Genomic DNA, 13120 nt, shown 5'->3' with positions numbered 1-13120 from the left:
GATCGTCTAGGGCATGGGTGCGCTGCTATAAGACAAATATTCTCCCACTCACTTGAAAAACATTCACTTTTTAAAGCAGACCATGAATGTAATTCTGCAGAAGATTTCAAAGGCAAAATATTTTTCATTCTTTTTCTATTTGATATGATGAAAGTCTAAATGGATATTCAAAGCACTGTGAGGCTTGTAAAGTCACTTCACTGGTGGAAAAAAAGCATTAATAGTTGTTCCAGAGAAGAAAAATATGATAAACAAAATTTAGCTAAATAATTTACCATTTATGGAAATGCATAAACTTGCATCAACAAACTTACTTCTATCTATACCCCCCCCACCCCCAAGTTCCAGCACTGCTTCCCTCAGAAAACACCATCCGAGGCCCTCAGTGACTTTGTATTCCCCTTGACATTATCCATTTTAGACTCTATATTTCTCAGAGTAATATGACCAACATAAATCCATTTTAAGATGGAAAGGAACACACATGGAAAAAAAAAAGAAATAAGAACTCACAATAGTGAGCGATATAAAAGCATAGAGGTTCTAGTCCCTGGGAAAGATGTTCTGAAAGCATGCGAGAAATAAAAGTTAAAAGAGCTCTTTTTGAAGCCATGCAGCAGTCCACTAGCTTACCGATTCAGGTCTATATCTCATAAGAACATTCACTCTGCTTTCTTGCACTGTTTTTGTGCTGGAGGGCACTCGCACTTCAAACAACTTTCCATTACACACATAAATGTCAGAGTCATCGTTCAGATGCCTCACCGTGGGATTCGCTCTTTAAGGAGAAGGTTTTTTGTTTGTCTGTAAAATTGAACTTGTATCGATTCAAAATAACTTTGTTTTTATCATGGGAAGCGGGTTTAATGAATAGCACCTCTTGGAAGTCAATCAAGCAAAACTAAATGAACAGCGTTATGTTTATCATTGCAAGAGGATGATACGCCAGCGGCTATTTGATTGTTCCGTTCTGAAGTGTTATGAACTAATCTCTGGAAAACGAACAAGCTGAGCAAATTGGATTCATCAAGCCTGTAACAACGGAGAAATTTACTCACATCTGATTACAATATATTACCAGGGATGAGGTGAACTTTGACGTTTAAGAATGGCAAAACAAAACTGATTTAGTTAACAGCTGCAATCTCATGTGTCATAATTTAGAAAATAAACCTACATATGAAATGTACACCTCACTTAACAAGCCTTAACCATGTCTAAATTTTTCAATCAAGTCTCACATTTCCCCTTTCCATGTCTCGTATTAGAAGTGTCACATTAAAGATCACATCTAAACTCTCTTTTAACTCTTCTATCTGGAAGCCATTTGAAGAAATATGGTGGAGAACGCGGGCAATTTTCCTATACAGGACATACATTTAACAGCACTTAAGATGGTAGTGTTCTGCCAGAAATATTTGCTATTCTGCACTGGCACTATTTTTTTTTGGGGGGGGGGGGGGGGGTTGGGGGTTAGACTAGCCTGCAGAAATCACAGACTCTATTAAAACCCCCAGCTAAAGTGTGTGGTTCACAAATACATTATAAAATTACACATTCACATACACAGCTTCCCTATGTGAACTATCAGTGTTATAGCAAGAATAAAATGGCTCATAAATGAATAAATAAGTGAAAACAGATACTTGCAGAAACACTAAATGAATCAGTGTGGAACGCCATGTGCAGTACTACTGTAGTAATTAATCATTTCACAAAAAGCTACAGTGCAAGTGTGTCTAATGCAAATTAAAGAAACATTTTGTCTTTGTAAAGACATCATATGATGGCAGAGGCATTACCACATGATCAAAGTCAAGCTGAAGGTCCCTCAAAATCTGTCATTTCATGGAGGCGCTGGCTTCACATGGGTGCTATTTATGTGTCAAATACAGGCATGAATCAATCTGTCTACTCCGGTGTTCTCTGAAAGCCAGCGTGTTCAACCAGGAATCCATGAAGACAACATATGAAGCAATGAATACTAATGACTTTCCTTACAATATGAATGAACATTAGCTATTTTTATCTGTTAAGCATTATATAATCATTGAAACTGCCCTGCTAAGAAAATCTAGCTTTTTGGTCTTTGAGGAAATAGTCTTCCATGCATTATATTAAGATAAATGCATTGATTTGGGAAAAAAAAAAAAAAAAACTGTAAAAAGAATATTGCAATATTGTGAAAAATTATTAAAATAAATGGTTTCTGGTTTTTTTTTTTTTATTGTTCCTCTGAAAGGCAATGATATTTTTTCAGTTAACACTTTTGAACAGAAAACAAGATACACTATTAACTAGTTCCTCATTAGCATGCAAATTAGTAGTATATTGGCTGTTTAATAGTACTTAGTAGTTTAATAAAGCACATGTTAATGACTTGTTCTTCATGATAATATTTTAAATCCCCTAACTCTACCCCATACATAAACTTAATTAAAAATAACCACCTTATTTACTATAAATAGCAGCAAATTAGGAGTTTATTGGGGGAAAACTGAAAGTAAATATTACCTAATCTAAACAGTTAACGAAAGTTAAAAAGAACAACATTTATTGGACATTAAAGTCTTTATAAAACTCACTCTTGATCAATTTAATGTGTCCTTGCTGAAACCACAGCAAGTAATGATTAGGCATTCTCTTTTTAAATTACTTAGTAATTTATTCATCAATTATACTCCTAAAATCTGAAGAATAAAATTATATTTCAATATCCATGCAGCAGGATGAGAATGATTTTGTTATAACAGTGTTTTTAGAATGTTTTTTTTTTTTTTTCAGGGCTGCCTCATCATTACCCAGACCCACAACACAAGACCAAAGCAGAGACATGTTTACACCAAATGATCCCTTTCCTCATAAATAACAAAAATCAGAACTCTAATGTTTACAAAGCTCCCCTCTGGTGACCGCGCAAAAACTTTGCCACCGTTTAAGCGTCTCCCATAACTGATATAGCCTAAATACACAAGGGATGTTCAAAATAAATTGTTAGTAGCTACAATTAGGGTTGCAAAGGGGCAGAACATTTCCGGTACATTTCCTGGAAACTTTCCATGAGAACTTCATCTGCGGAATTTTGGAAATATTCCAAGTTTAAAAATTACCAGGAATTTATGGGAATTAATGCATGTAAACAAATACAAATCTTAAAAATGAAATGTTTTTGTTTTGGGGGGGGGGGGTTGTGATGCTTTTTTCAGGATTTATTGATGAATGAAAAGTAGGACCGCACGATAAATCGCATGCCATTATCATGCACATCTCATCAGTAAAACAGGTTCTGTGATTAATAGTAATTCTCAATCGCAAGCTTTCAGATGGAGCAGCATTTAATACACCTAGCCATAGATCACTGACAAGCTACGCAATATCGCGTTCATAATCACAGGTGAATCACCTTCGATTATGAACGCGATATTGCGTAGCTTGACAGTGAACTATGGCTCGGTGTATTCCCAAGTTTCCAGTCAATGCAACCCTAGCTACAATTTGTGCTGTTTTTCAAAACTCCTCGCAAGAGACAACAAAAACACTTTGCTTAATCGTACAAACTCTATTTTTTAAATTACACTCAACAGACTGTGTACTGGAAAGCCTCCATCCAACAACAAAACCAAACAGGACGCTCGAAGAAATAAGCAGCTTCACAGCACCGCAGTCTTTTGAAACGTGCAATAAATAACCAATCGTACAGCTGAAATGACCCAGACAAGTTAATATGCGCGATCATTAAGCTGTAACAACAAGATGGACTTAATGACCTGGAGGTTTATTCTAAAGCTGTTTGAAGAAAAAGTTGCTACGCTTACAGATGGTTACGCTACACTTACATTAGACCTCTCACATCTCGCCTTTTGGCAACCGTGATGCAAAGCGGCTAATTCACAATGTAATTTGTGCAAGCAACATTAAAAATAGCAGAACAAAAGTGAGAGGAGAGGAATTCGCCTTGAGCAAATAAACAAAAAATGTGAATCGATCCACGTTGCTCAGCTTCTAAGTGAATATTTCAGTTAGTAATTAAAAAAATTTTTTTTTAAAAAAGGCTGGATGTTGTGTACTCTGGTGCGATATAGCTAGCCAACTATGATTAAGAATGAAATGAATACAGCTCTTCAATAATTCTAGACAGATGATGGGAGGCTCGACAGGCAGGGTCACGTAGCTGGGCAGGAAAAGCGGATCTATAACAATTATCTGAAATACTCAAGAGACTGGAGCTCTACCTCCTGCTCTATTTATACACGCAAAACCAAACACATCACCTCTGTCACTCACACCAGGAGCTGCCATTTATACCTTATCACCTTATTTCTGATTTGTTAGACTGAGAAGTGGATCGAAAAACAGATTTTCATGGCAAATCTCATTATTTACATATAATTTCTAATGCATGCCTCAGTTGCATGGCATTTTGAGTGATTCTATAACATAAGCACACTCCTTGAAATGTTCCAAAATGAATGTTCCAAAAGGGGGTTTTCGCAGCTATGCCCTGGAACCATCACTGTTGTCTTTCCAAAAAAAATAATAAATCTTAATGTAAAGAATATTTTAATACTCTAAAGAACATTTTTCCACTACAAAGAACCTTTTGTGCAATGGAAAGGTTCCATGGATGTTAAAGGTTTTTCATGGAACCACAAAGGCTAACAAAGAACTTTTATTTTGAAGAGTTTAGAACAAAAATTTTTGTGTGTGAAGAACATTTTAAGAACCTTTTGTGCGATGTAAAGGTCCCATGGATGTGGAACCAGAGAGGCTAATATAGAACCTTTATTTTTAAGAATGCAGTTTTGGGTTCTCCAAATAACCTTTTAGTAAACGGTTTTTAAAAGAACCATTTTTTCTTTGTGTTTAACATATTAATCTAAATAACCTTTTGTGCAATGAAAAGATTCCACAACTGTGAAAGGATTTTCTTGAAACCACAGAAGCCAACAAAGAACCTTCAATACCACTTGAATAAACTTTCTGATTCTTTTGATTTTGCATTCTGAGATCTGATGTATATTTCATTACAAAATTATTTTCTGAATACATGATGTGAGAAATGAAGAACATTGTTATGTGGCCAGCTGTTGTATCATTGTATAATGTCTTTCAATTAAGATTATATTGATTTCAGAACATTTTATAATGCATCACTGCTGCTGTGGTTCGCCTGAGAGTTTCTGTGAGAGCTGAAGAGTGAAGTTTTACGATTATAATACTTGTATTGTCAGTTTGGAGAATTACTCCGCTGACGAAATGTTTTCTGCATCCCTTGTGTAACTGATGTATTTACCAAACAGGAAATGATGCAACTAACTGTAAACACAATCAGAATGCGTCTAAGAGAACCATGTAATAGATCAGTACAGCCTGATTATACATGAATCTCTTCACCCAAACAATGCAAAGTGCAGGGCTGAGTGTCGTGACTATATTTTATCAAATGTGTTGACCAGTGGAGTGGTGGTAGGCTGGTTCAATATTTATGTGCAAAAGTGAGGTTTAAAAAAAAATAAACAAACAAAAAACATGGTGTAATAGCAAAATATCAACTTAAAATACAAAAATCTTTTTTTTTTTAAATATACATTTTAAAAGTGGTGAAATTTAAGTGGACCATAATTTCAACCAAACAGCCAAGTAATTTCAATGTTTAAACTGATAAACAAAACAATAAAATAATTCACACTATGCCTTCCACACTGTTTTTTCATTAGAAAACATGAACAATCCTTTATTACCAAAAAAAAAAAAATTTATGCTAATGCTGATTTGAATATCTAAAAAAAAATAAAAAATAGGGTGGGAAATGGCCAATTTAATGACAAAATACATAATCCAATTAATAAGAGAGTGCACAAATTTGCTGAAATGAAAAGAAAAATAGTTTTACACAATATTTTACTCAAAATATAAAATAAACAAAACTGCGCAAACTAAAATTATGAACAAATTGGGGAGATTCTAATAGTCGTCCAAGTGAACACTGTTGTTGAATGACGTAAGAATCTTAAAATTGCAAAATATGGCCTAGCAAATACATCTGCCAATCACTAATAAACAGCCATAATTATCAACAAATACTTTTTACAAATACACATAGACAAACATGAACAAATTGTTGAATCAAGTCACAACACCAAAACGAATCATGCATAACTCTAACAATGTTTCGCAAATGAAGCTTATTCACAACACACTCTCGAATGAATGACGCAAATATTATTAAACCGTTAACAACACAGCGCATTAAAGTCCTCACAATGTATCTTTATTTTAAAATCATCACAAATAAATCCTGGATACTCAATATAGTCACCCATCCCTACTACGGAGAGAGCACACAGGCAGAGAAGCGCTCAAGGACAACAACAGTCTCACTTTACACAAACACACCTAACGTGGAGATACAGATGCATAACAACACTGCTCCATTTCAAAGCTGTGCAGATGTAGTATCAGACAGGAACACTGTCTGAAAACGATCAAAGACAATAACACTGATGAAAAAAAGAAAAAGGAGAAGATGAGGTTGCGGTACTCACCGGTGAGAACAGCTTTAGCGGACGGGTCAGCCAGGTCCAGGGCAGACTTGCTGTCAGTGTTGCGGATGTTGGGATCGGCACCGTGCTGGAGCAGAACTGTGCAGGGGAAACACAAGCAGTATCGTAACTCAGGCAGGCAGAGGCTGCTGCTGGGGCCGTTCGGCATGGTGGAGACATAAACACACATCGCGCACAAGCGCGCTAGGAGCAGCAGCGAAAACAGCCCGCATGGAAAAACACACACTGCAGAGAGACAGGGCAAAAAAGCCCATGTTACTGAGAGAGAGTCAGACTCCAGGCATGTGACAGGAACTCGGGTACGAGAGTGGAATATCAAAGCATGTCTTCCGATCCTCTCCACGGCCCCCTGAGAGAAAGGAACAGAGATGGAGAGAGCAGCTCGCTGGCGCTCTGCTACTGAGACCCAAGTAACGCAGAGCACCTAGAGCAAGCAGCGTCTATCAGCTGTCTCCAGTCCTCCCCTCTCTCTCTCTCTGTACAACAATGTACGCGTGTACACAAGCTAACGTACTCATCCCCTCCCTCTACCTACCCTGTCTATTTCGCTACCCTCCACAGTAACACTTCCACACATTTCTCGCTCACTACAGTTCATCAGTGAGGAATTCTTTTAAAAAAATCATTGGGAACATCCAGGAGCTTGGGACTAGTGATGTTTCAAAATCAACTAGTTGACTTCTGGAAGACTTGCATAGTTAGGTTGATTTTGGGTTCACCTGGATGCAATTTTCAATTTACATTGAAAAAAAAAAATCTATGTACATGGAGGCGTTTCTTTTACACAATACTCATTTTTGCATTCCACACCTGTTATCTTAGAGAGATCAAATTTGTTTTCTTAAAGAGCTCACCCAAAAATGACATTTCTATCATTTACATCACCCTCATGTTGTTTCAAACCTGTATAGTTTTCTTCTGTGAAAGACAGATGATGATATTTTGAAGAATGTTGGACCCTAAACAGTTTTGGTGACATTGTACAAAGAAAAAAACATCACACGAGTAATATTTCTAAAAATATCTTAATGTTCTACAGAAGAAATAAAATTCATACAGGTTTTGGGCGACATGAGGGTGTGTAAATGAAAACAGAATTTTCATTTTTGCTATATAAAGTGCCGCTGCTAAACTGTCAACCATCATGGCCCATCTTCTCTGAAAGAAAAAAATGATGCTAAAGAACTACATGCTAATTACAGAACTGCCGCAATAAACAAATAATACATTTAATTAAAAAAATCCAGAAATAAGAAAAATCTACATAAAATAGATTTATTTTTAAAGGAACGCCTCCGTTTTTCCATATTCCACTACATTCTTGCCTCAACTTGATACGTACCTCTCTCTGGATTTATGAAAATGACCTCATTCAAAAGTTTACACACCCTTTAATCTTAATATTATGTGTCATTTCCTGGATGATCCACGATTGTTCTTATATTTTGTGATAATTGTTCATGAGTCCATTGTTGGTCCTAAGCAGTTAAACTTCCTGTTGTTCTTTAGAAAAATCATCCAGCTCCTGTTCATTATTTGGTTTTCCAGCATCTTCTGCATATTTGAACCCTTTCCAATATTGAATGTATGATTTTGAAATCCATATTTTCACACTGAGGATAACGGAGAGACTCATGCATAACTATTACAAAAGGTGAAAACGTATTGATGCTCAACAAGGCCACACAATCCATTAAGAGACGGGGGCTGTTAACTTTTTTTAATTGGATGATCAGGGTAAATTGTACTTATTTTGTCTTTTGGGAAACATGTAAGTAGCCTATTTATGTAGCATCTGAAGTCTAGTACTAAATGAAAAAATTTGATCGTTAAACAAAATGAGAAGATCATCATCCTGTTTAAAAGTTAATGCATTGTGTTGCCTTCTTGAGCATCAGTGAATGTTTTTGTCTTTTGTAATAGTTGTGTATGAGTCCCTCAGTTGTCCTCCGTGTGAAAATATGGATCTCAAAATCATTCAGGACAGTACTAAAAAAAAATTATTATGTTATTTTAATTATTATATGTTGTAATGATATCTCACAGTATTACTGTTTTCACTGTATTTTCGATCAAATAAATGCTTAAGAGACTTCTCTCTCAAAAGAAAAATCATACTGACAATATTTGATCGACAGTGTATCTGACCATCATGTTGGACCAGCTAAAACAACAAAGCATAAGCTTTACAAGAAAGCTGTTCTAAAAAAACACTAGTGTAAAATCTTTAAAGCTTGTGAAAAAACAGCTGTTTTGTTTGGATGTGTTCATGAATCTTGGCAAAGAAGCTTGTACCTAAAAAAGGAGAGTAATCTTGTGTTGCGTGAATATGATTGTGATGCTACTGCTATGCCGGTGACTCATAGGTCATCCATTTCTCATCAGAAAAACAGTTTTGACAAGCATTAAACCCGTGTGAAATACACCACTGCATCAAGGGAGGACTCTGGGTTTGATGCAGAAAAACACGGGCTGAGGAAAACGGTTTAGCTAAGTGGGAAGATACAGCTACTATCAACCCTCTCAGTCAAATTAATATGCACTAAAGGCCCCATAGAGAACACATTTGCATACACTGGTGTCATGAAAGCACTTGAGTGGTGGGCTGCCGTGGGGCGGGTGGGAACAGAGGGTTGGAAGTGTTGACTGCGATGGGGTGATTAAAATTCGCTGGTGTGCTTATGACAGCTTGCCTATCCATCAGGCGACAGGCATCGAGGGGACATCGTTGTAACCTCTGCGCTCCGGGTGGCCCCCTCCCTACGAGATGTATCTACGTTGTCTGCATGCTTACACATAGGCTACTGAAGTGTCAATGAAACAATGCTAATTTTTTTGTCTAGATCTATAAACTTATTCAAAAAAATACATAGTTCAGTTAAGGCTGCTTTGTGTCTGCTCAGAATTCAGTGTAAAAGACACAATGCTGCATCCAAGCCAGACTAAATTACACCTGCTCAGACCCACAGTATCAAAGTCTATCATTGTAATTAAAGTGTATTTAAGCCACCACTAGGGCTGTGCAAATAATCAAATGCGATTTTCATGCGCATCTCGTCAATAAAGCCGGTTCTGTGATTAGTAGTAAATTTCCATCACGTGCTTTCAGCTGCAGCGGCATTTACTACAAAGAGCCATAGTTCACTGACAAGCTACGCAATATCACGTTCATAATCACAGGTGATTCATTGCCGTTTATGAACGCAATATTGCTTTGTCAGTGGCAGCATTAAGCATTGTGTAAAGACTTAAATAGCACTTCTGTGTCACTTTGCAATATATATTTGGCATAAATATCATAAAATATCAGGTTATTTGAATTTAAAATTTAAAATGTAACTAAAATGTCAACTCCCTGAAAAAGGTATTGGTATTTTTGAATTAGGCCTAATAATTCATTATATTTGTAAAAAACCTTGAACAAACGTTATACTTTTTAATGTTTATGAAGTGCATGCTCCCTTTTATTCAACGTGTGAAAATATTTTATTACTTTTTATATGACCATCACACCAAATGACATTTTTAAAGTTAGCCAACATATACTTTTCTTTAAAGCTGCAGTAACTTTTTTTTGTGTTCGAAATGTACAAAATTAACATAATAGGAGTACATCATGAATCCATTTTCTAAACCGTGTTTTTGGCTTATTCCAAATCACTACGGTACACATATAATAAGTTTTTATATTCGGACTATTTCTGACTGTTACTGGTGGAACCGCTGCGGAGTAGCCCCCGTACCTGTGTGATTCATCTTAGACATAAACAGAGAGAAGTAGCTCCGGCTACAATATTCTTCCGCAAGAGTCAAGACGCACGCAGTTCTGTTTCTTAACTGCTAGAGTGCCAAAAATTACTGACTGCAGCTTTAAAAGAGAATACAAATTTTCAAAGTACATTTTAAGAACATGGTAAATGTATTGAAAACAGACCATTTTCTTTCTTTCTTTCTTTCTTTCTTTCTTTCTCACAGACAACTATTTGTCATTGACCCTGGAAAATGTTTTTAAAAAATAATGATTAAGATGTGAAAACTAATATTTTTCCAACATGTGAACAATGTTATTACTTTTGACATGACTGTTAAACCACATGACTTCTACAAACTGAAACCGAAAAGTTTTTCAAAACCATATAAAACTAAGTACATTCATAGAATGTGGTACATCTGTTTTAAACTATATTCATAATGGATTTATTTTGTTCCATTCTTTATCATGTGCAATCTTATAGGTCACTGACCCTGAAATAAACATGTGAAAATGTGTGTTTAGAATACAAATGAAAGAACCCCAGAAGCGGCAGCATTAAAACAGGTGCGGAGACCTACAGTTGGTCATAAGGACCTTCTGAATAAACAACGGCCGCTGCGTGCGCAGTAATTGGTGGTTGGAGTGTGATCAGCAGAGTAAGGTAATTGCGACTGAACACCGAGAGGGCCGTTTAACTAAGAGCTTCAGAGAGAACATGGGTGCTTGGGTTAATGCATAACCATGTACAAATCCCTGCTGTTCTAACAGCATTCAGAGAGTCTCGCATACACACATATATCAGACACAGCCATCTCTACAAGCTGCCGTTCATTAAATTTCTTGACATACTTAGACAACGGTGTAAATGGCCATTAGTGCCAAGTGAAATCATTAGCAATTTGATAAACCCAGAAGGGAATGGAAGAAATGGCTCGCAGGGCTTGCAAACACACACATGGGCACGTACACATATTATCCAGTATTGAAGGTGTGCGCTGAGGACGTTTGTGATTAATCAATTTATTGATTGTTCATTTTATCCCTAGTGTGCGCAATAACGGTTATCCGCATTGGAAAATAAGAGTGGATGGCTACAGCTCAAGGCTATAAATGTAGGGAGATCAAACTTGTTCAGGAGTGAAGTGGAGAGGTAGAAATAAAAATTTCACCATTATCGTCATCCATCTTTGAAGCAAGGAATGACGGCACGACCTCTAATTTCAAACTGCCCTCCTGCAGCTTTGGGCTGATGGGCACAAAAATTAATGAGTGGAGACCAGCAGCAATCCTAATTAACAGAGGGGATGCTAATTATTTATTCATTATGAACAAAGGGCAAAGGTGACAACACTTGTTGGGTGTCGAAAGAATGAAGATAAGAGGGGGAAAAGTTTTTAAATGGGGAAAAAATAGCCTAGAGCTGTTTATTGTTTATTATCTTTGTCAACTAGTGGTGAGTTATGCTTTTGGATTTGGAAAAATAAAAACAAATTGGCATAAATTAAGGTACTGTAACTGTACTCATTTAACTGCTCGTAAGTTTGGGAAATGTTTATTTTGAAAGAATGCATTAAATCGATCAAGACTAGGGATGCACCTAATGTTCAGCAACCGAAATTATTCGACTGAAAATAGCAAAAAAAAGCTCTTTCAGTGTTCGGCCGAATAAGCGAAAAGACAAAATAAATTGTACGGAACAATGACGCTATCAAATAGCAACCAGCGTAGAGTGAGAGACACGCACTCTTTATAACGCAGCACACGTGTCAGCAGTGTGGAAACATTTAAAACTGTCCGAGAAAGATGCAAAAATTATTACAAGCACCAACAGCGGGAGACTGTTTAGTACTGCATCGCATGTCTCTGATGAGAAGAGAAAGGGATGATTGTTGCTGGTTTACTGTATGATGATTGAACGTTATGTCGCATTGCACAAACTCGCGGCAGATCTGCTTGTTAACCAGGGTTCAAAGTCCAAAGCGCAGATAAAATCTGCATCTTACTTGTCAGTTGCTAACACATTTTTTATAAGGCATGGGACAATGAGATATGCGCGACGTATTCGTAATGAGACTGATTTATAAATCTGCTGTAGTCAACAAAAAGAAGCATTGAGGTCTTCCTGAGCTTTTCTGCCAAAATAAAAGTTGAAAAAAAGCAAGAACTCCACAAACATTCATAAATGTTAGTATTGTAATTTTACTGTTGTTGTGTTAAATGAAATAAAAAGTAAGATAATAATAATGATAATAATAATTACAACAGCTCTGTTAATACATATATTATACCATACACATAGTGTTCAAATTGGGATCTGTAATATTTTTTAATGTTTTAAAAGAAGTCTCTTCTGCTCAGCTAGGCTGCTTTTATTACAGTAAAAACAAAAAAAAAAAAAAAAAAAAAAAAAAAAAAAAAAAAAAAAAAAATATAAATATATATATATATATATAATATATTATATATATATATATATATATATATATATATATATATATATATATATATATATATGCCTGATTCAAGAAGTGGGTCTGATGACAAAAAAAATATTATTTTTCTAACTTATTAATTTTAAGTTAAATTGTACTTTGTTGGTATAATGGCTGCTAGAATGTTAAAAATGTTCAGTGTTCAAAATGATTTTTGTATTTTTTTTTTTTTTAAAAGCAAGACAAAACAGTAAATATCACATTTTGGCTATTTATTTTTTGCAATGGGGGGGGGGGGGTTCGAAAAAACCGTGTTCGCTATTCGGTATTTGGCCTTCGGCCCAGTATTTCTGTTTGTTCGGTTTCGGCTT

The 13120-nt window shown here is 35.9% G+C and overlaps 1 protein-coding gene across 2 annotated transcripts in view; it reads right to left on the bottom strand.

Annotated features, from left to right (window-relative positions):
* tnksa (tankyrase, TRF1-interacting ankyrin-related ADP-ribose polymerase a) overlaps window positions 1–13120 on the bottom strand; it is an 88704-nt gene that overhangs the window by 71423 nt on the left and 4161 nt on the right. For both annotated transcript variants that reach the window (XM_042748101.1, XM_042748102.1), the window contains exon 3: window positions 6546–6641. In XM_042748101.1, the coding sequence (XP_042604035.1) occupies window positions 6546–6641 (96 nt within the window). The remainder of the gene's footprint in view (window positions 1–6545; window positions 6642–13120) is intronic.

Source organism: Cyprinus carpio, chromosome B21 (assembly GCF_018340385.1).
Source record: "Cyprinus carpio isolate SPL01 chromosome B21, ASM1834038v1, whole genome shotgun sequence".
NCBI classification, from domain to species: domain Eukaryota; kingdom Metazoa; phylum Chordata; class Actinopteri; order Cypriniformes; family Cyprinidae; genus Cyprinus; species Cyprinus carpio.
Note: the sequence above shows the minus strand (reverse complement) of the source record. Positions and strands in the feature narration are given on the sequence as shown.